At 42.3% G+C, this 23621-nt stretch overlaps 1 protein-coding gene across 1 annotated transcript in view; it reads right to left on the bottom strand.

Annotated features, from left to right (window-relative positions):
* PLCE1 (phospholipase C epsilon 1) overlaps positions 1–23621 on the bottom strand; it is a 247106-nt gene that overhangs the window by 33671 nt on the left and 189814 nt on the right. Inside the window, exons 9-20 of the mRNA XM_087824459.1 lie at positions 21503–21685; positions 19942–20059; positions 18970–19123; positions 15986–16108; positions 15764–15900; positions 13160–13398; positions 11432–11493; positions 11182–11347; positions 8212–8319; positions 6975–7091; positions 5934–6092; positions 1278–1407 (exon numbers count right to left, since the gene is read on the bottom strand). Of these exons, the coding sequence (XP_087680585.1) occupies positions 1278–1407; positions 5934–6092; positions 6975–7091; positions 8212–8319; positions 11182–11347; positions 11432–11493; positions 13160–13398; positions 15764–15900; positions 15986–16108; positions 18970–19123; positions 19942–20059; positions 21503–21685 (1696 nt within the window). The remainder of the gene's footprint in view (positions 1–1277; positions 1408–5933; positions 6093–6974; positions 7092–8211; positions 8320–11181; positions 11348–11431; positions 11494–13159; positions 13399–15763; positions 15901–15985; positions 16109–18969; positions 19124–19941; positions 20060–21502; positions 21686–23621) is intronic.

The raw sequence follows: 23621 nt of genomic DNA, 5'->3' as shown, positions 1-23621 counted from the left end.
TTCTAACTTTGTATGGTGACAGACCATTACTGGACTTCTTGCGGTGATCACATAAGGAACATAAATGTTGAGTCACTATATTGCTTACCTGAAACTACTATAATATTGTATGTCAACTATACTTTAATTTAAAAAATGGAGAGACTAGTATTGTATTTGGTGGGGGGGCACAAAGAGACTGGACTGTAACCCCTGGCCATGATGGAGGTTCATGATGCCAAACATGACTAGGGGACAGTTCTGCTGTGCCAGAAGCAGATATTTGGAGGGCAGCTTGCTGTCTTAATCCCAGTGGTAAGAGGTCGCTGGTCTGTGCTTATCTGCATATTAGCAAAACAATTACCCAACAGAGAAGTAATGTATTCTACATATTCAGGGTGGGGCAAAAGTAGGTCTATAGTTGTGAGTACATGAAACAGTTTATTCTTGTATTTTTGTTTATCAATGATTGTATTATTTGCCATATGAACAACTGTAGACCTACTTTTGCCCTACCCTGTATAATGTTTACGTAAATAGGAACTTTGGCATATTTTCTTTACTACACTGTTGTCTTTCAGAAGTTGCCAAAGTAAAACAGTCTACCATCAGCAATGGTACCTGAGAAAACATTTTGCAATCTATAACAAATCACACTAATTTAGTGCAAACAAAATGCATCTCAAGTTTAATTCTCATGTAAGAAGAATCCTTCACCTGTAATCAATCTCGAGAGAACATCATTTATGTGAATTTTTTGGATTGCACCATCAGCCATTACCCATCTTTTGTTCCTTCCGTGGAGCCAGAAGAAAATGTCTCCTTGGCTTAGTAATGTGAGAAGGGGGATAGTGGGGTAGGGAAACGAGGCCTCTTTCTTTTCCATACCCCTAGAAAGCCCGTGTGAACGATGTAAAAGGGAGGGGCAGACAGTGCAGAAACGTGATGCTGCCCCCTGCAGGGGGTGCAGGAGACAGCAAAGATTCAGCCACAGTCTACACTTCCAGCTTAGAGCATCAGTCAAGCCAGAAACTGAAACCTACTTAGGAATGACCCCTCTGTGGCTTCCCACACCTTCCTCTTCTTCCCCTGAGTGATGGCTGAAGCGGCCAACTTGGTCCTTCTAAGTGATAGGATTCAGAAACTCTTGGATAATATATTACAACTATCTGTATTGTTGATCTATGGAGTGCCAGGCTTATATATATATTTTTTTGGGGGGGGGGGAAGACACCAAAAAACCCCAACAGGAAATCCAGGCACTTCCCTGCACCAAGCATAGGGCCTGCCTCTCTTACCGTCCGACAGGGACTCATAGTCATAATCATACTCGTCTTCTTCATCTTCTTCCTCCTCGTTATTAGCAGGTGGGGAGTTGGCATTCCCACCATTGTAAGCCTGAGCTTGCATGGATGCTAACTGGTGAGCCTGTAAGAGATCAATAATTAAAGACTGATGAGCCTGTAAGATATCAATAATTAAGGACTGCAGATGCTAAGCTAGTGAATGTACATTTATAGCTTTCAAAATGACCATCTTATGCTTAAGACAGCTATTAAACATGGCTTATCCTATTTTGAATCATTTGGGAAAGGAAATAAAAATCTAAATTCACTTGAAGGTCAAGGTTAATCACTGGGTAAATGTTAACATCTCTGCAAGAGGACTCCTGGAGCTTTAAGGAAAAATCCCAAGGAATAGTGGTTCCCTGAGGCAAACCCTCCAGGAGAAACCTTGGTGCTTCAGACTCAAATGGTGAAGTGAACCTACCCATCAATTTTGGGAAAGTAAATCTCTGCTAAGAAACCATTTTTCTTTTTCCTTCTTAAATAATATCTTAAAGGCCTTTGACCTTGAGAAAAATATTAGAATCCTTGTGGATGAAGAGACCAAAAGAATAGTTGCTGGTTTAAATAAAGTTTTTTTCAGCAGACTTTATCTGAACCATCAATCAGATTAACAAAATAGACTTAGAAACTTTAAAAATTTTGATATGTGCTGCTATATTCGACTAGAATTACCGTGTGGGGATATCACAGGACACAAGAATAAATATAGGTCTGGGCACCTAGCATAAGGAAATAATCCGAAATACAGGAAAAGTTACGTGTATGTGTATATAATATACAACGGTTGGCAAAAGTAGGTTTACAGTTGCATTGTGACATTCTTTTGAATTAATAAAGCTATCGTAATAATCATAATCTGCATGTCTTTTTCCATACGAACATCTATAAACCTACTTTTGCCCACCTTGTACAGTTCTATATCCTCTGTTCAATATCTATATATCTCTGGTCATGATATAAAATGACATGCACAAAAGGCTAACTATTAAATATAAGTATAGCAGGATTCTTGACCTGTTTTTGTGGCACAGGCTCCTCTAGCAGTCTGGTAAGGTAGGACCCCTTCTCAGAATGACACTTTAAATGCATAAAATCAAATATAAGATTACAAAGGAAAAAAGAATGTTGAATACAGTTATCAAATGTTGAAAAAACAAATTTGTGCCCTAGGAATATGTGTTTCTTTATTAACACAATAAAAGCATATATAATGGTAGGCTAAATAACGTTTTTGAAATAGTGATGAGCATACATAATTCTTGGAGATATTAGCAACAGCTGTGATATAACATGAAAAACCTGTGATTTCAATTGGTGACAAGGACATAGGTACTGCCAATGTCACTGTGGCTTTTTCCCTACATTTATAGTCTGAGGAAATGCTTAATTTCAGCTAAAGGTCAGTGAAAATGAAGGTGTAATTTTTAAAAAAAATCTAAGCTCGATGACCCCCTGAATTCTATTTCTAGATATTAATTACCAAGCTTAAGAATCCCTGTAATACAGGTTGTTTTGGGCCTTGGAATTATGTATATTTTAAAATGATTTCTAGTCCCTAAACTTCTTGAATTGTGGTTATATGACCTTTATAATAAACATGTATACATAAGGAAGATATAGTTTAGGCTATGTGTGTGTGTGTGTGTGTGTGTGTATCTCCATTCTGGATAACTGAACATGGTCTAGGCTGGGACTTCTCAAAGTGGGTTTTGTGGAACACTAGCTGTTATGTAAAAACTGATGGTTACAGTAACCACAAAACACAATGGTAGTTTGGAAACAGCTGCTTAAACAAACTGAAACACATTCCTACTAAGGAGCTTCACATGGCCTTTACTTAACATGCTAAAGGGCATCATGCCTCATCAGAGATTTCCAGTACAGCATTTCCCATGATTATTTAATCGAAGAATTTTAACTCTCTTTTCAGTGTCTCATAGGATTAGCGTTCTTTAAAGCTTTGGGGAATCTTCTCTAGACACAAGTCAGCCTTAGATGCTGAGATACTTCCACCAGTGCAAGAAGTATGGGAGAGGCGCCCAAATGGACAGTCAAGAGAGCTGACAGCCCTATTCTTTGCAATATCCTACTTATTCTGAGGCAGAAAAACGGGGCCCTAGCCCTTGAATAAAAGCAATTCAGATAGAGGTCAGGGGGTTAGAGTGAGGCGTCAGAAGAGGAGATGGGTTTTGGCAGGAGCCACGTCGTACTTTGCTCTGTTCCCCCAGAGCCTAGCACAGTGACTGTCATCTAGTGTGAACTAGCAGGTCAGAGTTCAGGAGACCAAGGTCAGAATATAGAAGATCTGGTGGGGTGTTGTTAATGGGACTCAGTAAGAGCCTCAGCAAGAGCTTGAGGCAGATGGAGGGCTTCAGAAGTTCCACTCTGAGTCAGTCCATGCTTCTGAAGGGTAAGTTCCCTGTATGGAAATGACCTAGGCTTTCTGAGTTAGGGGCTGGGTCTGTGCACACTGGAGCTCTGGGCATTCATTCACCCAGCCTGGTGTGAACACAGATGACCAGGTCCACACCCACAACCTGCCAGACAGCTGAAAGTCTTCGCAGATATGATTGTCAACAATCCCTGGGAAACCAGGGTGGAATGACCTTGAAAAAGTGGAAATGGGATTACATTGTCCCATTTTTCCAAAAGTTGTGGAAATTACAGTTGTGGAAATTATTTGTTAAGTTACCTGACAAATTTCAGAATGGATTGCTCATTAGTTGGTGTGAGAACACAGAAAATAAAGAAGTGGTTAGGAAAAGTTGGCATGTTTTTTGTTTTCTTTAAATATATTTTTATTGATTTCAGAGAGAGGAAGGGAGAGGGAGAGATAGATAGAAACATCAATGATGAGAGAGTCACTGATCGGCTGCCTCCTGCATGCCCCTTGCTGGGGATCGAGCTCACATTCTGGGCATGTGCCCTGACTGGGAATCGAACCACGATCTCCTGGATCACATGGGTTGATGCTCAACGGCTGAGCCATGCTGGCTGGGTGAGTTAGTGTGGTTTTACTAACAAATTCCCCACACGGTAACCTCCTCAGGATTTTTGGATAAGGTAACTCACTTTGTGGGAAATTACAGATAAGCGACGTTTTCCAAACTTCCAGGATGATAAGAATTACTTTTAAATAAACAGATTATGAGGCTTTCCTTGAAAATTCTGAGTTCACTGGGCAGATTTGGGACCTAAGAATCTGTCTTTAAAAGTGTTCCAGTGATTCTCATCTATGTGTTCTGACTTCTGTGTTGCATTTGAAAAGGTCTCTCCTGAGGACCTGGATCTGAATTCCAGCTCTGCCACTAGGAGCTGTGTGGCATTGAGAAAGTCACATAAATGGCTAGGCAGGCCCCAGCTTTCTCTTCTATAAATAAAGAAGTTGAAGGCGACTGAAGAAATATGGGCTGCAAGAAAGGAGAGCACCAGCCAGGAGTGCTAGGCACTAAACTCCAGGGAGGTTCTGTGAGAAGGGCGGCAGGCTCTCTACTTAGCTGTCTGGCTCAAGGGCAACCTGGGATGAAGGCACAGTTTGAAACACTGCCAATAAATACACTGGCAGATGTCGAAATTCACAAAGAACCTTGTATGCTGCAATAACACACCAAAATCAAGAGTTTAACAGATAAATATGAGGCTCCTGCACATGAAAGGTTAAAATTAACCGTAAACCTGGAAAAATGGGGAGACTAGGCACAAGAACAGTCCCTGTGAAAATAACTGAACTCTTTGTTTTCCACAAACTCAACATGAGCCTAGTGTGCATTAAGAAATTTTAAAAGCGAGAATAGTTCTAGGCTACATTAACGAGGTATAACGTTCCAGTGACGAGGGGTGGTGGTTTCACTGTCCTCATGCAGTTAGAGCAATTCTGGAAATCACGTTTTCAGACTGGCAAATTCAAGAATGTCCACAAATTTAAGACTATCCAAAATATTCTTAATGAAAAGTGAAGAGTCTTAGCAGCCATATCCTGTGGGGAACAGTTGACACAAGAATGTTTAGCTTGGAGAAGAGAAAAGCTGGTGGGGAGACACATGCTAGCTTTCTAGATACGCAATTAGTCTGTGCAGCTGCAGAGGGAGGACGTGCTGCCAGAGAGTAGGAGGAACAGGAAGGAGGATTTGGGGTCCACACGGGGAAGGCATCTGTCACAGCACAGTCTGTTCATCAGTGGGATGGACGCTGCAGAAGTAACTGCAGACAACCGTGTGCAGGGTGGGAAAGGCAACGGCTCCAAGGACATTCAAACGCACCTTGAAGACCACAGAGGTAAGCACAGGGCAGCTGCGTCTGTTTGGCAGGGAGAAGCGGTGGCCGGGGAAAGAAAACAGCACAGAGGAACAGTGTTGTAGAAGAAAGAGCCCCCAGCGTGGGCAGTGAGTGAGTGAGGCAGCATTTGAGGTATCAGAGAACACAGGCTGATATTATACAGTTGACCCTTCAACAACGCGGAGGGTGCTGATTTCCCATACAGTTGAAATATGAGTACAACTTTTGACTTTCCAAAAATGTAACCATAAATCGCCTACCGTCGACAGAAGCCTTGCCAATAACATAAATAACCGATTACCCATAACCTCTTTAACAAGAGGAGAGTACCTTTTGCTTTAAGATATCCACTGGTGTCTGATGGGCTTTTAGCTTCTTATTTTTAAGAAGCACCTTCCTTCTAAGTTGGTCAGGTGAAGGAAGCATCGGATCATCTGAGAAATCACTCTCAAATAAGAATTTAGTCACCAGTTTTTCTCCAAACACAGTCTAAAAAGAATAAATAAAAATACATAATCAATGCCTTTTGCCTATACTTAAATTATTTCAGCCCAGTTGAACTGTTTATAAAATCCCAGGGAAGATGTGTCTCCCCCTCCCCCAATAGTTTCATACTGGGAGGAAGGGTGGTGGTTGAAAGGAAAGGAGGAGAGTCCAGGCCATTCTCTGCATGGGGCCAGCTCTGACTCTTTAGGAAAATGCTCTGGGGTCTGATGTAGTAAATAAGAAAACAGAGATTTAGTTAGAGGCTGTGGTTTGTTGCATATGGCCTGTTGCAGATGTAGGTAAGAAGTCAAAAGGATAGAAACCTGGAAGTAGGTAGGGAGTAGGGACAAAGATGTTTCCACAAATGTCTCTATCAGTGGAGGTAGGGGAAAGTATCATGGAATATTTGCCCCTAAATCTGCATCGTAGTTTCCTTGTATAAGGAAGGGCTGAATGTTAACATGGCAACTGTTGCGGCCACTCTGAGTTCTTTGCCAACTTGGATCCCAGTATCTGTGGTGTGGGCCACAGGAAGATTTGACATATTTGCCCTCAGATATTTTCAGCTTTTCCATAAACAATGACAGGGAACATCCTGGCATCTCTGACTTGTGGCTCCAGAAGCACTGGAGAGGTGGCCTTTTCTTACCTCCAAAGGAGACCACAGAACAATGCTTCGCTACTCCAGCTCAAAAGATGGACCACCCTGGAGAAAGCCCAAGCTTCCAGGGCACCCCCATTTCTCAGGCCTGAGAAACCCTAATTGTACATGCTTCATGGTTGGTGTCCAGCTGTGGTGTGGTCCACAGTGGATCCATATAAAACTCAACAGCAATGGCAAAACAAAGGCCAAGATACCATCCTGCCTCTTAGTTAAAAGCATACCTTGAAAATTTCTGCCATTTTTCGTTGCTGAGGCAATGAACAGTGGTTCTCAATTGATATGATGATTGGCAGGTCAGAGTTGATGAAGGCACTGCGATCAATGGCTTCAACCACTTCCTATGAGAGACAAAACCGCTCATTAGAGTCTGTCTTATTAGATATCTCCTAAGGTATCTGTCTAGGATGTCAGAAGGCAAGGTACTTACAGCCACAAAAAGCATCTAAATTATTGATTTCAGAAGGCTCTGGCCAAAGTGGTTTTTATGTTTTCAAATGTATTTTCAACTTAAAGCAAGAGGATAAGGCTATTTTCTACAAAGACATTAAACTGATCATATTGAGTTTTGTTCACATACTATGAGGAACAGCTATCAGTATGCTGAATTTAACAAATCAATATATGTATACTGTGTATACTGTAGGTAAAATACACTGTTTTAGTTATAGCATCAAAAATAGTAGGCATGGGATACTCTCCTGCTCCCAAGGAGTTTACAATCTACTTGGGGCAATAAGACACACACCACACATATTTATGTGTGTATATAAACACAGTGATCAACTCCTCATCCCTCAGTGTGAAGCAGAAGAGTTTTATGAGGGCTGAATAGGAAAATAAATTAAAAAGAAAATGCATCTGAGCCATCATCTCCACATGTGACAGAAATAATAATATTCTTTCCCAGACAAGCCACAGTTCAGAGAAAAATAATGTTACACAGCCAGACCCTCTGAATGAGGATAGTAACTACACAATGAACTAATAAAATACTTAGAATTTGAAATAATAATCCAATGAGACCAGTCTACTTGGGTGACCAACTCCCCAAGTGGAACCAATTCTCATTATTTTATAATGTTAATTATTGAATCACTTCCTAACATATGATGTTGGCCTCTCTTAGCAGGACACCAGGACAAATGACCTTTAATTCCTATAGCAAAGGAACAACCCCTGAATTTTGTATATCATTTGATGTAAAAATTACAATGATGCTTATTGTGAGAGAACTAATTTAAGGTAATGGTAACTAAACTTTGGCTGAATGAGAATCTAATAAGGGTTCTAGATCAACTCCCAGAAAAAAGAACATGTGTGCAGCCTATAAAACATTGTAAACAATTCTGTGGAGTCTTCAGAGCAAGGATCTGGATCTAGTGTATAATTTGGTAGAGTCACTGATTTAAATGAAGATAATGACTCTGATTTGATTTAAAGGAAGTTATGAAGCATTACCTTGAAGGGGATCTTGGTCGTCAGTGTATGTCCATGATAAATGATGGGCATCCCGTCATCTCCATCCCAGCAGTCCAACTCTACGCTCCTACAGCCTTGCAGGAGGACCTGTGTGATCAATAAAAAATTCCACCCCAGATGAGAGAATGGAGAATACGCCTCAAGTTAACCCCAGTGCATGATTCTATATATCAGTGTTCACATTCAGGGCTAAAGCAGAAGGGCATGCGATCTAAAATAAACACTGCATCTTGGCCAGTGGCCACAATTAATCAGGGGTGGGGAAGGCAGAGGACAGATTAAGGTGGAAAGAGTGCTTGCCAGAGCTGAATACCACTGGAAAGTAAAATTTGATAGCAAAAACATTTGACCATTTTCCCAGCAACTTTAGTTTCTCAAGGGACCTAGATATACATGGCACATGCTGAAATGAGAGAACCAGGCTGGTGTTCTATCTAGGCAGATGTCAGTGGAGGTGATGCCACAGCCCAGAGGAAGTGAGGTCACTGATTCCTTAATTAACTGTCCAAACAGTTATAGGAAGCCAATCAGGACAAAATCTCCATTCAGATCCAAATTCCGCCACTGGCTAATACATCTGCTATGAACATGTAGCATGTAAGAAGGGTACAAGCAAGGGGTTATCAAGGATTTGCCTTGCTGTCTAATCTAGAGCTGAGATGGCAAAAAATCCATAGTCGCCTCTCCCATATCTTTAGCAGACATCAGTAATCAATCAGAGCACACTTGCTCCCTAAGCTTTGATGTTATTTCACAACCTCTTCAGCAAAGTGCTCCAGGAAATACTACCAATGAATCAGACGAGATGATACCTCTTTGCTATCCTGGACTCGGAGCTGGAAGCACAGCTCCTGACACGGGTGTGTGTATGTGCTGCAGCTCTGTAACATTCGCTTGAAGCAAACTCTTCCTCCATAGGATCCATTTGTAGACTATCTTTTAAGATAGTCTTGAAAGGGTATTGAAAGGGAAACCCAGGCCAAAAGCAGGATATATCTGCAAATGCGCCAAGCCACGCATGTAAGAATCCACAGAATTATTACCATGTGACAGCACTCCAATACTGGGGCTAGTGGCCACTAGAGTTGCTGCAACAAGACTCAGATAGTGGAGTCTGTCTTATTTTAATATTTTTGTATGAAATATTTTCTAGATTCTTCCCATTGCACAACATGCAGCTCTCAGTCTTCCTGGGTGACCCATCTTCCCAGGTGGAACCTATTCTGTGGCCTGAATCCCAAGGCTCTCAGATTCTTCCTGCAGCTAGAGTTTCCAGAGGTGCATTGTTTGGGCTGAAAACTGTTGTGTAATATGACAACCTCATCTCTGTGGTGTGCTTGTCACACTAGGAAGAACTTTTACCACCTCAAAGCAGATGGGAAGATTTTTAGCATGAAAAGAATAATGCTCTTTATCACAGTTTGCATGACCTTAAGCCCTTCATTTATGGCTAGAAAAGGAAAACCAGAGCTGGAGAGTCCAGGGGAAAACAGGGCTTTTGATCAGTTCTCATCTGTCCCATAGAGTAACACTAGGAGGTAGTTAGAATGCCTGAGAGAGTGGTAAGCTATAAAATTAAAGGAAGATTCATACTAGGTTTAATCATCTCTGAGTCTATTTGAGGGGCCTCTGTGCCTTAGTCAAAATCGGTGACAACCTCACTTGGGGTGTAATGTTAAGGAGTTAAAAAAACCTCTTTGAAATCAAATAGGGAAGTGAAGTAGGAATAAAAGCTAGGACACTGTTCTGTGCTTATTTTCCTAGGAGAAATATTATCTCTCTTCATTCCCCCCCAACCCCCAGAACAAACTTTTTAACCATGGAATTCTCTGTGCAAATGCAGGGCCAATATATGCAGCACATCAACCAGGACCCCAGCTGCAGGGGGCAGGTACGGAACCCTTCCTGCTCCACCGCTTGCTCATCTCGGTGTCTGCAGCTGAGGCTCCCTGACAGCTCTCCTGTTTTGAAAATCATTAGTTTAAGGACATGTCTTCATTTCATAACAAGAGTCGCTTAGATTTTAGAGTTTAGAACACATATTTCATTCTAGATAAACTTTGGGACAGAAGTTTGACCCCTGCTTTGAGGAACATCTGAACTGATCTGGAGAACAAAGGAACCTCGGGTTGTGGGTTTTGTAAACAATACAACAGCAATGTTCACACCTGGACTCCCCCCTCCACACACATGCTCAGTCATACACTTGTATTCCCTGGACCTAACCTAGCTCCTTCATGATTGATTACCTCTTCTTGTAGGAGCTCAGAAAACAGGCGGCAGACACTAGGAAGTTGCAGAAAATACAACAGGGAGGCAACTGACACACAGATCATTAGTTGGATGTTTAGATCAAAAGGATGTGCTTTTTTCTAGTCCAGAGAACCTACTGAGTTTCCCAGAACATGCCCATGAATTAAGTGTATAGGGACCGTGCCTACAGTCTATGCAGATCTTTTTTTCTTAAATTGGTTACCATAGGGATGAACTGATTGTTTAACACATTGCAAAGCAAAACAACCAATACTTTGCGAATAACATCATACATAGAGAGTCGCATTTTCTATTATGCTTTCCCACTACAATATATTGATTTATTTAGCATTTAGGGAAACGATTAGATAACTTTCCCATGGGAAAGTCTAATTTTAGTAGGAGTAGGTCAGACTAACTAGGGTCTAAAAGCTATGAGTCTCAAACAAATACTTTTTTTTCTTCATTGCTCAGAATAAAGGTTAAGTATAGACGGGGCGGGGGGGGGGTGGAACACAACAAGAAGTAAAGAAAACAACTGTACGTATAGGCTGTTTTCCCACGTCATGTTTCCTCACACTTCACATGCAGCAGTTCCCGAGCTCTTCACAGAAGTCTGGGTCAGGTTTTTGAGACTTTGGGGGTTACGTAAATAAGATTTAATGAAAACCACGTTCCAAGTGGAATTCTCAGTACCTGGCTGTAGAGTTCTACTGAGGATTCTCCTTTGAGCTGATGGCCTGTGAGGTAGGTATTGTGTGAAGATTCAATGTAATAGTAGGAGAGGGGCAGCTGTAATTCTTTAATGTTCTCTTGGGACTCATCATTTTTTGAGGCAAAATTATCTTTATCCATCAGAAACCTAGGAGGAAACAAATTTTCTTAGGGCTGCATGGGGAAAATAGGTGCTCTTAAAATGATGGGCAAAAGATATTTTAAAAGTTACCTTGCAAATCCTTCAAATGACATTAGGCCCTGATGACACATACTAATGCTAGGCTCAAACTTCTGCAAGGGATACAAAAAGAGTGTTATTTAGGTAAAGGAAACTGAGGGGGGAAAAACCACCACATCATTTTTAAAAGCTGTTCTGTTTTCATCAGGAAACATCTAAACCAAATATTTGAACTGAATTAGTTATGTAGTGGTAAGATGTAGCTTTTTAGTCCAAAAGCAAACATTTATTACAAGTGAGTTTATTATACGAAGCATATTTATCTAAGAGAAAAAAGGAGAGCAAGAGAAAAGAATAAGGCTGATTTGTATGAAAACAGTGTTAGTTTATCCAAATGAAAATGGGACATAGCTGGGGGTGTGTGAAATGAGATGATTCTCATAAAACGCTTTGTGCAGTGCTTGTCCTCAATACGGTAACAGTGAGCACTCGGCACGTCATAATAACCTTACATTTTAAGCACTTCCAGCGATCAAATCCAATTGCTGGACAGCTAATCCACTGGTTCCCAATCGGTTGAAAAAGGCGACTGAAACCTAGCCTAATTCTGTTGCGCGTGAACTGTCTCCTAGCACCGCAGCTGCCGTGAACGGTCTCATCCCCTCCGTCTCCCCCCACCCTCTCGCTGCAGCCATCAGCATGTCTTGCCTGGGTGACTTGCGAAAGCGTCCTGCCCAGGCCTCTGCTTCCACTCCTTTCCCAGCACAGTTCATTCTTGGTGGAGTCAGAGTGACCTCTTACAAACAGACATTGTTATGCTACTTACTCCCCTGCGCAAAAATTTCCATTAGCTTCCCATTGCTCATGGACTAAAGTCAAACTCCTTAACATGCCCTAAATGCCTAGATGGTTGGGCCCCTGCCTACCTGTCTGAAATCGTGTCTACTGTTGTCCCTTTGGCTTAGGGGGCTCCCAGGACACAGCTTTTTTATTGTTTCTCATAAACCCCGAGCTCGCTCCTGCCTTGGTCTTTGGGCTTGCTGCTCCCTGCCTGGAATGCCCTTCCCTCAGACCTTCAATAGCTTACTCACTCAGGGCTCGGCCAAGTGTCACCTCCTCAGCTTATTCCCCTCAGCCCTCCTGCACCACTCCATCCCCTAACTCTGCTCAGTATTTTCCAGAACCTAATATGATTATCTGAGATTACATTATACAGGGTCGGGCAAAAGTAGGTTTATAGCTGTGAGTATGTGAAACACTTTATTCTTGTATTTTTATTTATTAATTACTATATTATTCTCCATATGAACAACTGTAAACCCACTTTTGCCCCACACTGTATCTTTATTTGTATATTATCTGCCTCACCCACTTGAATGTAAGCTGAGCTGAGGGCAGAACTTGATCTTACTTACCACTATATTCCCAGGTCCTGGAACAGAGCCAGGCCCATAATAGAAGCTAACAAATATTTGTTAAATGATCAAAGAGAGTGAAAACCTAGACTACTAATTCTACTGCATGTGTTAGAATGACAAGAAGGAATCATGTACTGATTCCTTATAATAGACACTGAGCAAGAGAAGGCTTGGGACCTGTATTAATTACATGTTGAATAAGAACACTTATGTATTTGTTATTTCAACCCCACCCCCCTCTATTTCTGCCCCAAACTTAAAGAGTCTTTGGAAAGAAGTATGGAAAGAGTAAATGTTTAGCAGAAAATAATTAGAAGAGTCAGGGGCTTTGCACATGTGTGCACACGAAACAGGCACATACCTGGATGATGCTAAGGATCTCATCATACGTGCAGTGTTCTCCTTGGCAGTTGACTAGGAAGTCATTGAGCTGGAGTATGCCAACCCCAAATACGCCCAGGGATGTGCTCTCGACTCCAGTGCCATTCGTCACGATACTTGCAGCAGCAATGGCGTCAGAGATCTGCCTCTGGTTGTCTGACAGTTGCTGTTTACTTTTAATGAACAACCCCAAATCCGAGACATTTCTGGTCAACAAATCTGAAACAGAACCACCCGCAGAATATGGGCACACTAACCAGCGTCTTTCACAAAGTTCACCTGGCAGATAACAGCGCTGGAGGAGCTCTTCACTAATCTGTCTAAACAAGCCAGCAAACTCCGTGCACGTTCCTGGCTTCACAGAGTAGAGGAATAAAGAAGGAATCAGTGAATAAAGAAGAGAAACTGAGAGAGAGCTAGATCCATGACCCTGAAAGGCCACGAGCTTTGGTATTCGAGGGGAACTAAACGTACGTTCAATTGGGGATTTTAGGATGAATATGGACTTTGGTTTTTGAGAATAACTATTACATTTTTATATTTTCAGAGACTGAAGATGAACCTTTAAAACTAGTGTTTCTGTACTTTAAAAGTGTAACTATAAACATTTGTGTGCAGGTTTCTGTGTGAACATAAGTTTTCAATTCATTTGGGTAAATACCAAGAGATGCAATTGCTGGATCATATGGCAAGAGTACGTTTAGTTTTTTTTGTTTTTTTTTTAATCCTCACTTGAGGATATTTTTTCCATTGCTTTTCAGTGAGAGTGGAAGAGAGGGAGGGAGAGAGGGAGAGAGAAACAGCGACGTAAAGGGGACACATCGACTGGTTGCCTCCCACATGCGCCCGGACCAGAGGTGGGGAGCAAACCCTCAATCCAAGTACGTGCCCTTGACTGGGAATCGAATGACTGATCCTTCGGCACATGGGCCGATGCTCTAACCACTGTACTACACCAGCCAGGGCTGTTTTGTAAGAAACCGCCCAACTCCCTTCCTAAGTGGCTGTACCATCTAACATTGCCACCAGCAAGGCTCCACACCAACACCTTTTTGGTGTGGTCAGTCATTTTAATTCTCGCCGCTTTGGAAGACAGTCTGGCAGTTTCCTACAGAGCTAACCATAGGCTTACCATACGACCCAGCAGTTGTTTTCCTAGGTGTTTACCCACATGAGGTGAAAACTTACATGCACACTAAAACCTACACACAAATATTTACAGCAGCTTTATTTATAATTGCTAAAGCTTGGAAGCAACGAGGAATTCCTTCCATAGGTGAATAAACAGTGATAAATCCATACAATGGGATATTATTCAGCTATAAAAGGAAATGAGCTATCAAGCAATGAGAGACATGGAGGGACCTTGAACATGTATTGCTAAGTGAAAGAAGCCTGTCTGAAAAGGCTACATACTGTGTGATCCTAAATATGTAATATTCTGGAAAAGGCAATAAGTCAGAGAACAAAGGTGGGAGGGAATAAGTCGGGGACATCTGTAATACTTTCAACAATGAAAAATATATATATTTTAAAAAATCAGTGGTTGCCAGGGCTTCAGAAGGAGGGTGGGTGGGATGAACAGCTGGAGCATAGGGGATTTTTAGGACAGTGAAATTTTTCTGTATAATACAGTAATGGTGGGTACATGTCATTGTACTTCAAAGCCCATAGAATATACGACACAATCAGTGAACACTAATGTAAACTATGGACTTCAGTTAATAATATATCAATATTGGCTCTCTATAAAAAATATGCGAGAAATTAATAATAGGGGAAACTGTGTGGGGAGGCTATATGCAAACTCTCTGTTCTTTGCGCTCATTTTTCTGTAAATCTAAAACTGCTCTAAAAAGAAGCCTATTGAATTTTTAAGACTGTCACTGATTGAGTAATCCATGGTTATGCACATCTTACGACTAAAGTTGAAAAAGGTTAATATTCTTAGTTTAAGGACAACATAGGTCTTAAATAATTGAAGAGCAACTGCATGAAAGAGGACAGTGTTTTTATTGTTGCTTTTTGTGCCTATGTTTTCCAGCAAGAACAGACGAGAAAAAGAATATCCTTTAAAATGCATGGATGGTGCTGGTGCTGGTGGGGAGTGGGGTAGAACTAGATATTCTGGTTTACATATTCGGGAAAATGTCTTGGATATCCAGGCAGGAGTGTTCTGCTGAGGTCACTAAAGACTCTCATTGTTAAAGGGCAGTCAACTCCCACCCTGCGGCTGAGCACCCATCTGCCTGTAAGCAGGGAAGAGACCGGTGGTTCTCAACCAGGACACACCACACACCCAGTGGACATGTGGAAATGAGCGGGAAAGGGTTTTTGGTTGCCAGAATGACTGTAGGGCTCTATCGGTTAAATATCCTGAAATACAGGGACAGACCCACACAATGATGAATCTCCTTGTCTCAAATGCCAATGACACCTTGAAAAAAAGTCTCCAAATGTTTGGCCATGCCCCAGGTAACAGCAGGCCACGTGGGACAGGCTGAAGGTTTGTGTGATTGGACCTCCTACCCTGGTTCCTTAGATAGAAAGGTCTGAGAGGCAAAGATGAAACTGTTACACAAACCCAGGTCAGGCTGCAGGCCGCTGGTGTTTTCGTCAATGGTTAGGTTGGTGTAGAGCGGAGCGGACTCAGAGCCTGACCGGTTGCAGGGCACGGCGTAGAGGTCGAAGAGGTCCTTCAGGTCCTTGCGGCTCCTTACACTGGGTGAGGAATGAGAACGCCTCCCGTTTAGTACTGTTGTTACAATGTGGGGCTGAGAGAGGGTCAGAAGAAAGCCAGCCGTACCTGAAGGATTTGAACAGCTCAACAAATTCAACGAAACTCATGTTACTGTCGGAAACCATGAAGCTCTGAAAGCCTTTCATTCCTCCTTTGATGCGGCCATGCCAGCTGCTGCTGCTCCAAGCACTGCAACAAAAACACGGCCTTAACGGGCAGACCGGGCCCACGCCTGCCCTTCTGCCCCCGCGGACATCCTCTGGTCAGCAATGTGGCCAAAACGACGGACTGCGGGTCACTGAAGGCGGAGGCTATTTTCATCTCTCTCAAAATCAATCTATATTATGTCAGAGGAGATCAGACTTATACACTGAAATCTTGTCATGTTTACAGTCTATTTAATAAGACTGAGGTTAGGATGCTTCTACTAATCAAAACAGTTCTTTGAAATCACAGGTCAGTGGGGGGGGGGGGAATGTAAATTCAGTGTCTTGGAAAACAGGTCATTTGAAAAAAAGAGAGCCCTGCCTGGCTGGCACGGCTCAGTGGTTGAGCATCGGCCTGGATCCAGGAGATCGAGGTTCGATTCTGGGTCAGGGCACATGTCTGGGTTGTGGGCTCGATCCCCAGCAGGGGTCGTGCAGGAGGCAGCGGATCAATGACTCTCTCACTGTTGATGTTTCTCTCTCTCTCTTGCCCTCTCCCTTTCTCTCTCTCTGAAATCAATAAAGATATAATAAATAAAATAATAATAAAAAAAGAGAGGCCCAAATTACTCAATTATAACCTATGGAAAATTGTGTACATTTCCCCCTATATTCTAAATTACAGAAACACATTTAAGAAGAATGTCCTGAATGTATCGATGTTTTCTCTTTTTCCTTTTTCAACTGGTTCTTAGATGAAAACAGGGAAGGGCTTTTAATACTAACGGAAAATGTGAGTCAGAAAAATATTAAGAATGGAAAGAAGCCAACTCTGTCTAGGATTATAGCTGCACCTGCCAAGGCTGTATCTTCAATATAAAAATATCAGTCCAATAGATCAAAAATTCCGTCTGGCTGTTTCACAACATTTTTTTTTTTTTATAACTTTCTACACTGGTTCCCTGATAGGATAGTATGAGAAATGTTTTGACTGGTTGTTAACCAAATTAATGAATAAGATCTTTCTTTTTCTTGTTTTTGTCTTTTATTTTTCACTTTAGAAATATTTCAAATATATAAGAAAGTATAGAGAATATTGTATTGAGTAGCCCGTTTACCCTCAATCCTGCTAACAATGTTGAGTCATGGAAACTTATTCTGTGTTGACATCTGAAGGTTAAAGGAAGAGTATTACGAAAAGCTAGATTTGTATTATTTTGAGGGAAAAGGTGGCTGATCTCTCCTGTGGTGTGGGAAACAGGGTGGAGGGTCAGGGAGAGGAAGAAGGTTCCACAAAGTGGTTTATCATTTGCATTTAAACAAGTAATTCCCGGTCTTCGTTCTAGTTCCAGGCTCAGCCACCGTCCGTAGGCAGCCGCTCCCTCTGACTTTAGGAAGCTCCATCTGCCCACTCTTTCCCTTCCTGGGGCTCAGTCTTGCTTTTCCCCCTTGAACAGCATGTGGGCTGGTTTTTCTTCTCCTGCCTTGTCCTTTCTTTCTGCTTTAGGATACTTGGTGGGCTGTGGTCCCTGTCCTCCTGTGGGGCCCTGTGATCTCGTACCTGACATGTTAGTTTCTCTACTTCTACCTCTTTAAAAAGATCTTCCTCCCTTATTCTGCCCTTCTTTTTCCTGCTCATGAGTGACTGAAATAAAGGGAAAGGCGACTTAATCCCAGTTACCTGGCTATTTTATTTACCCGGGATGCTGTATAGTCTGGAATATAATGTAAAAAATTCTGATTCTTTGTAGGTTTTAATTGTGTTACATGCCCAAATTTACAGAGAAGTTGTAAGAGTGATACAAAGAATTCCCATGTACCCTTGACTCAGTTTCACCAAGTACAGGAATCTGAATGTATAAAGCATAAATTATGTTCATTTTTCACGCAGTGAAAGAATGCTTCCCTTTAAAAAATGATTTACTGTAGAGCGTGCGTATGTGTGTAATTAATGCTTCCAAAGCCAAGGTCTGCACAGACCCACTTCCTCCTCCCACTCCCCTCTCGGATAAAGTGGAGTGCCTGTTTTATCTTGGCTCTGTCTGGAGTCTCTGCATTTCTTAAACGTTAGTGTGGGGTTGAGGGAGATGGTGTGGCATTCTGATTCCTTTGGAAGGCTTTCATTTTAATATCATTTCTTCTGAGAGGGTAGATGTTTCAAATAGGTAATCTGGACCTTATGAAATAATTTACTGTAACACCAGCTTTGAAATTATCTAGACATATCCAACTTGCTGTAATACATTCATTTCCCCAGACATGTATGACTTATCTTATATATGAGAAGAGTATTTAATATATTTCACCCATTAGCAAAAAGGGTCAAGCAGCTTACTTTAAAACTTAATTTATTCTTCATTGAGAGCAGTGCCATCCAATAGAACTCTTTGCAATGATAGAAACATTCCACATCTGAACTGTTCAGTACAGTAGCCACCAGCCACTTGTGGCTGTGAGACACTTTTAATGTGGTTAGTGTGACTTAGGAACTAAATTTTATTTTATTATTTTACTTAATTTTTTTATTGAACTTAGTCAGAAACGGAGTTTTAAATTTTATTTAATTTTATTAAATAGCCACTTTCCCCACCCTGTGGCTAGTGGTTATTATACTAGACAGTGCTAATTTGGGGAATCATAGCTCAGGTTTTGTTATTGCCATTGAACTTTGAAGGGTTGGTGTGTAAAATAATTAGGAGCAATTATAGTAATATGAGAACACAGGAGTATAAAATCAGAAAAACTAGGATTTAAAAACTTGGGGGGGGGGTGTCTTTTAATTCTCAATGTAACTGTTAAGTCAAAATCAGAGATGGTCTTCCATAGAGCACTGGGAGAAGACACCCTGCCACACAACCTGAGTGACGTGAAGGGTCCTTCTCTTTTATCATGTTAAGGCCCCACCTGGACGGGCTCTTGTTTGAAGACAGCACAGGGGAGGACACTGGCCTGATGGGAGATGACGTCCCGGCAGCCAAGTTGGGGGACCCAGCCGTAGTCAGAGAGTGGGCTCTTCTGGAAGGGAGAGGGTTAGGTGGGCTTGTGATGGCATTCGCCTCTGTGAGAGTGAAAGACAGAAAAGAGACAATGACCCCTTTCCCTCAGAATCAAACAAAAACCAAAGATGCTTCTGGATGTCTGTGCAAATCACTCTATGAAGGCAATTTCTATACAAGGGGCATCAAAATACTCTGATGAGTGGACTCAGTGTGTTCTCAACCCTGGTACACACAGGTATCATCTGGGGAGCTTACAAAGTATATAGATGTTCAGGTGCCACCACAGCGTCTGGATCAGTGCCTGGGTGTGGCCAGGGCGTTGGATATTTTTTAAAAAGCTCTAATATCCAGCCCGGCCAGTGCAGCTCAATCGGCTGAGCATCAGCCCATGTGCCAGTGGATCACCGGTTTGATTCCCAGTCAGGCACGTGCCTGGGTTGCGGGACTGACCCCCAGCAGGGGGAGTGCAGGAGGCAGCCGAGTGATGTCTCTCCCATCGATGTGTCCATCTCTCTCACCCTCTCCCTTCCTTTCTCTGAAAAATAAATAAAAACATTTTTCTCCCCCCCCCTTTTTTTTTTTTAAAAAAAAGCCCTAATATCCAGCCTGGGTTGAGAATCACTGGGCTAACTCATCAAGTTGTATCTTGTTAGCTAATATTCCCTGTCAATAATGGCAAGTTAAGCAGTGAAAATTTTCTTCCAAGTACACTTGCAGAAATACCTCTTGGGTTCCGTCATCGAGTTAAAACAAAGGTAAGTATATTCAACAAGATAAAGGGTGCTGTTGAGAATGCCCACCGTACTTAAAATCACAATTTAAACCCAAATGCGTGTTTTCCCCATAAAATAACTTCAGCTGTGGCGGTGCTGCTTACCCGATTCTTCGTGCTCATTAATGTCCTGGGGATCAGAGCCACTCCAGCTCCGACACTCCTTGTGCACTCTGGCCTTTCGGGTGGCCATCTCGTCGTCGGCTGCCTCTCCACTCTCCCCCTGGGAACACAGGGCGCACCGTGGCTCTCATTGTGTTTCTCTCCCGTCATCCTTTAGTTTGGGCAGGTCCCTGTCTTCTGACAGACCCACCTTCAAGGCTGCCTCCCCGGTGAAGCCAGTAAAGACCCCCTGAAGGCTGACCAAGCATGCTCAAGGAGCATTGTACCATTTGTCCTTCACTATAACGCATCACTCCTCAGGGGAGGGGGCCCATAAAAGGAGGCAGCTGGCCCCTGAAAGCTCCACATAGAGACAAAGTGATAAAGTTGATAAAGTTCAACTTAGGCATCGACAGCCTCCTATCTATCTGCAAAGAGTAAGACTTTTTCTAGATAACCATGGAGAAAATATATATCATGCTATAGTGATAATGTATATAATGAAATATATGATATATAGTGATATGTATTTATTGTGATAGGAAGCATAGCTTAAAATTCAGCATCTTAACCACTTTAAGTGTGTAGTAGAATAGTGCTAACTCTATGTACCTTGTGCAACAAATATCTAACCTTCTAACCTTGTAAAACTTAAACTCTATACCCATTAAACCGCCCCTTTTTCGAGGGATATCTCACCCCCTTTCCCCCAGTCCTTGGCCACCACCATTCTACTTTCAGTTTCTAAGAGTCTGACCACTCTAGGTACCTCATAGAAGCGGCATCACACAGTATTTGGTGTTTTGTGACTGGCTTATTTCACTTAGGATAATGTCCTCGAGGTTCACCCAAGTTGCAGCCTATGAGAGAATTTCCTTCCTTTTTCAAAGTTGAATAATATTTCATTGTATGTCTCTATCACCGTTTCTTTATCCCTCATTTGTGGATGAACATTCAGGTTGCTTCTCTCGATAATACATTTTAAACTGTGTTCTGCACTTAGCAGGTCTTCTGAGACCTTCGGAATCTGACCCTCATTCCTTTCCAGCCTTTCCCCGCCCACCACAGAGCCGCTGCTCCAGCTTGGAGCAGGGACCCAGAACTACACGTGCAACAAGCCGTATGTTTCATGTGTCTCTGCTGCCTCATCTGCCTGGGATGCCTTTCCCTGTGTTGTCTGTATGGTAAACTCCTATACAACCTTTAAGACCCATCTGTCAACTGCTCTTGAAGTCTTCTCTGGCTCCTCTCAGCCCTGTATCTTCCATTTCTCTGTTCCTACAGCACTTTGCAGACGGCTTGACAATGACCTATTTAGATCTCACTGTGTTTGTTAACACATCTGTGTCCCTCTATGGACCCTGGCTTTTCCCGGGTGTTGACTCAGTTCCTAGCACTGGGGCTGGCACCCGGGGGTGCCTGGCAAGCCCCTGTGTTTCATTTGTTTTATACCTCATCTTGTCCCCAGAGCAAATGATCTAAGATCGTTTAGGGTGATGGAAGCCATACAACGGTCCCGGATGGCTGGGTCTGATGCTTCATAAACAAGCGGCGCTCTACCTACCCTCATAAGGACTTTCTTCTTCTTCTTGGCGGTGCTGATGCCCAAGGTGTTGTTCCTCTGCATGTTGGGCTTCTCGGCGCCCTTCGCTGACGTCCCGGGGCTGGGGTTCCGGGTACTCCATCGTCTGCCGCCAAACAACTCCACAGCGTGGGCCAGAGTCGGGCCTTCATACCGCCCTTCTTCCTGTGGAAGAGACACATGCCAAACACAGGCGGGACCAGCATCAGGGCAGTAAACACGGGAACGGCTTCCAGGGGACTCCCAGGGGTGAGAACGCTCAGGCAGCCACCGAGGAATAACAATCCACCCGGCCACCCAAGCGGCCCCATTTTCTAGTTGTCAGGACTCTGTTGGGGATTTCATCACATCCTCTGCAGTCCTGGTCACATCCCTGCTGAGTTCCAGTGACGTGCTTTAATAGGCCCATGTTCAACTGGGATTAACAGAAAAATTTCCCTTCCTAGTTTCAGAGGTTCTGTTCCAGAATTATCACTGGAAAAAAATTCATTACGATGTAATTTGCCAATTAGGGCTTTGGAGGACTTGTATGTGTGCGAATCTATTTAAGTAAAATCAATCCTATTTGTTATTGTATCACTCTAGGTGTATTTTCACATCGTTTGATGCTTGGGGTAGTCTGACTTGAAATATAGGGTATGTGGCACACCTAAAATTCACTTTGGAGGTCTCTGGGGAGCACCCCAAATAGTTGGGCTGCCATCCTCTTGAGGGACTAATAAACAAGGATAGAGAGCCCAGGGGACTCAGAACACCATGCACATTATGATGTTGTGAGCAGCAAACACACTCAAAGGGCAGGCAAAGATCTACAATAGCTGTTTCTCCTAAGGCAACTCCATATAACATGCAATGATAGCAGCAAGGATTGATTTATTTGTTGAATTAACAATGGTCAAAAATTCTCCCTATAAGTCAGGAAAGCAGGTTAACAAAACAAAAAGTTGCATATGAATGAAAGATATTGATAGTTCACAGGTTGTATAAAAGAGCTCTTTGAAAATTACTTTCCATTTACCGTCTTTATTTTCTGCAAACTTTTAAGGCTAGTCCTCCTCTGTAGTTCCAAAGAAGTGGTTGTAAATGGATTTTGCTTTGTAAATAATGAGGTTTTGTGTGTGTGTGTATGCCTGCTCCTTCATCCCAATGTTCAATGACTGTCTGATTTTATGACCTGAGTTGTGACTTCCTGCATCCTGTTCAGGATCCCAGGATGCTGAGCAAATTGGATACTTGATGTGGGACACCTTTTGGTGCTCTCTTGTAGTGGATATCTGTGATTTATACCTGTCCATTAACCATTTCTCTTTTCTCGAATCACACCTCAATTTTACTTTATCTCTTTTCCATTGGACACAGTCCTGGGTCTATCAACCATAGTGGAACACCCTTTAACACAGCGGATGACACAAGATTCAAAGAAGCCAGTCAGAACTTCCCTCCCTGGAAGATGAATCTTGAATGCAGTGAAGTGGAGAATAAAAATGGCTGGAGGTGATTCCACCTGGTGCAGGCCTGCTGAAGAGGGTCTGGCTAACAAGTCACTACAACTGGCTCCAAAGTGGAATAAACATTTCATGACCCAATTCATAAATAGGCTTTATCTACTTTATTGAATAACATACTCTAAATCTAAAAGGAAATTTTTTATCTATGGGTTTTAACTAACATATTTTCAAAAATTGAATAACTCCATTAAAATTTAAAACTTCTGCTCTGCGAAAGACACCATCAAGAGAACTAAAAGCCAAGCCACAGACTGGGAGAAAATATTTGCAAAAGCAGCATCTGATAAAGGACTGTTATCCAAAATGCATGAATAAATCGTAACACTCAACAATAAGAAGGCAAACAAGCTGACTGAAAAAATGGGCCAAAGACCTTAACAGGCACTTCAGCAAAGAAGACATACAGATGGCAAGTAAACATAACCAGAGAGAACACTAAGGTAAACTATGGACTTTGGGTGATTATGATATGTCAATGTAGGTTCATCCTTTGTAAAAAATGTACCATTTTGGTGAGTGATGTTGACAACAGGGGACCTATGCATGGTGGTGGGAGGTTTATGGAAAACCTCTGTACCTTCCTCTCAATTTTA

The sequence above is a fragment of the Miniopterus natalensis genome, chromosome 14, assembly GCF_054644295.1.
Source record: "Miniopterus natalensis isolate mMinNat1 chromosome 14, mMinNat1.hap1, whole genome shotgun sequence".
Taxonomy (NCBI): Eukaryota; Metazoa; Chordata; class Mammalia; order Chiroptera; family Miniopteridae; genus Miniopterus; species Miniopterus natalensis.
Note: the sequence above shows the minus strand (reverse complement) of the source record. Positions and strands in the feature narration are given on the sequence as shown.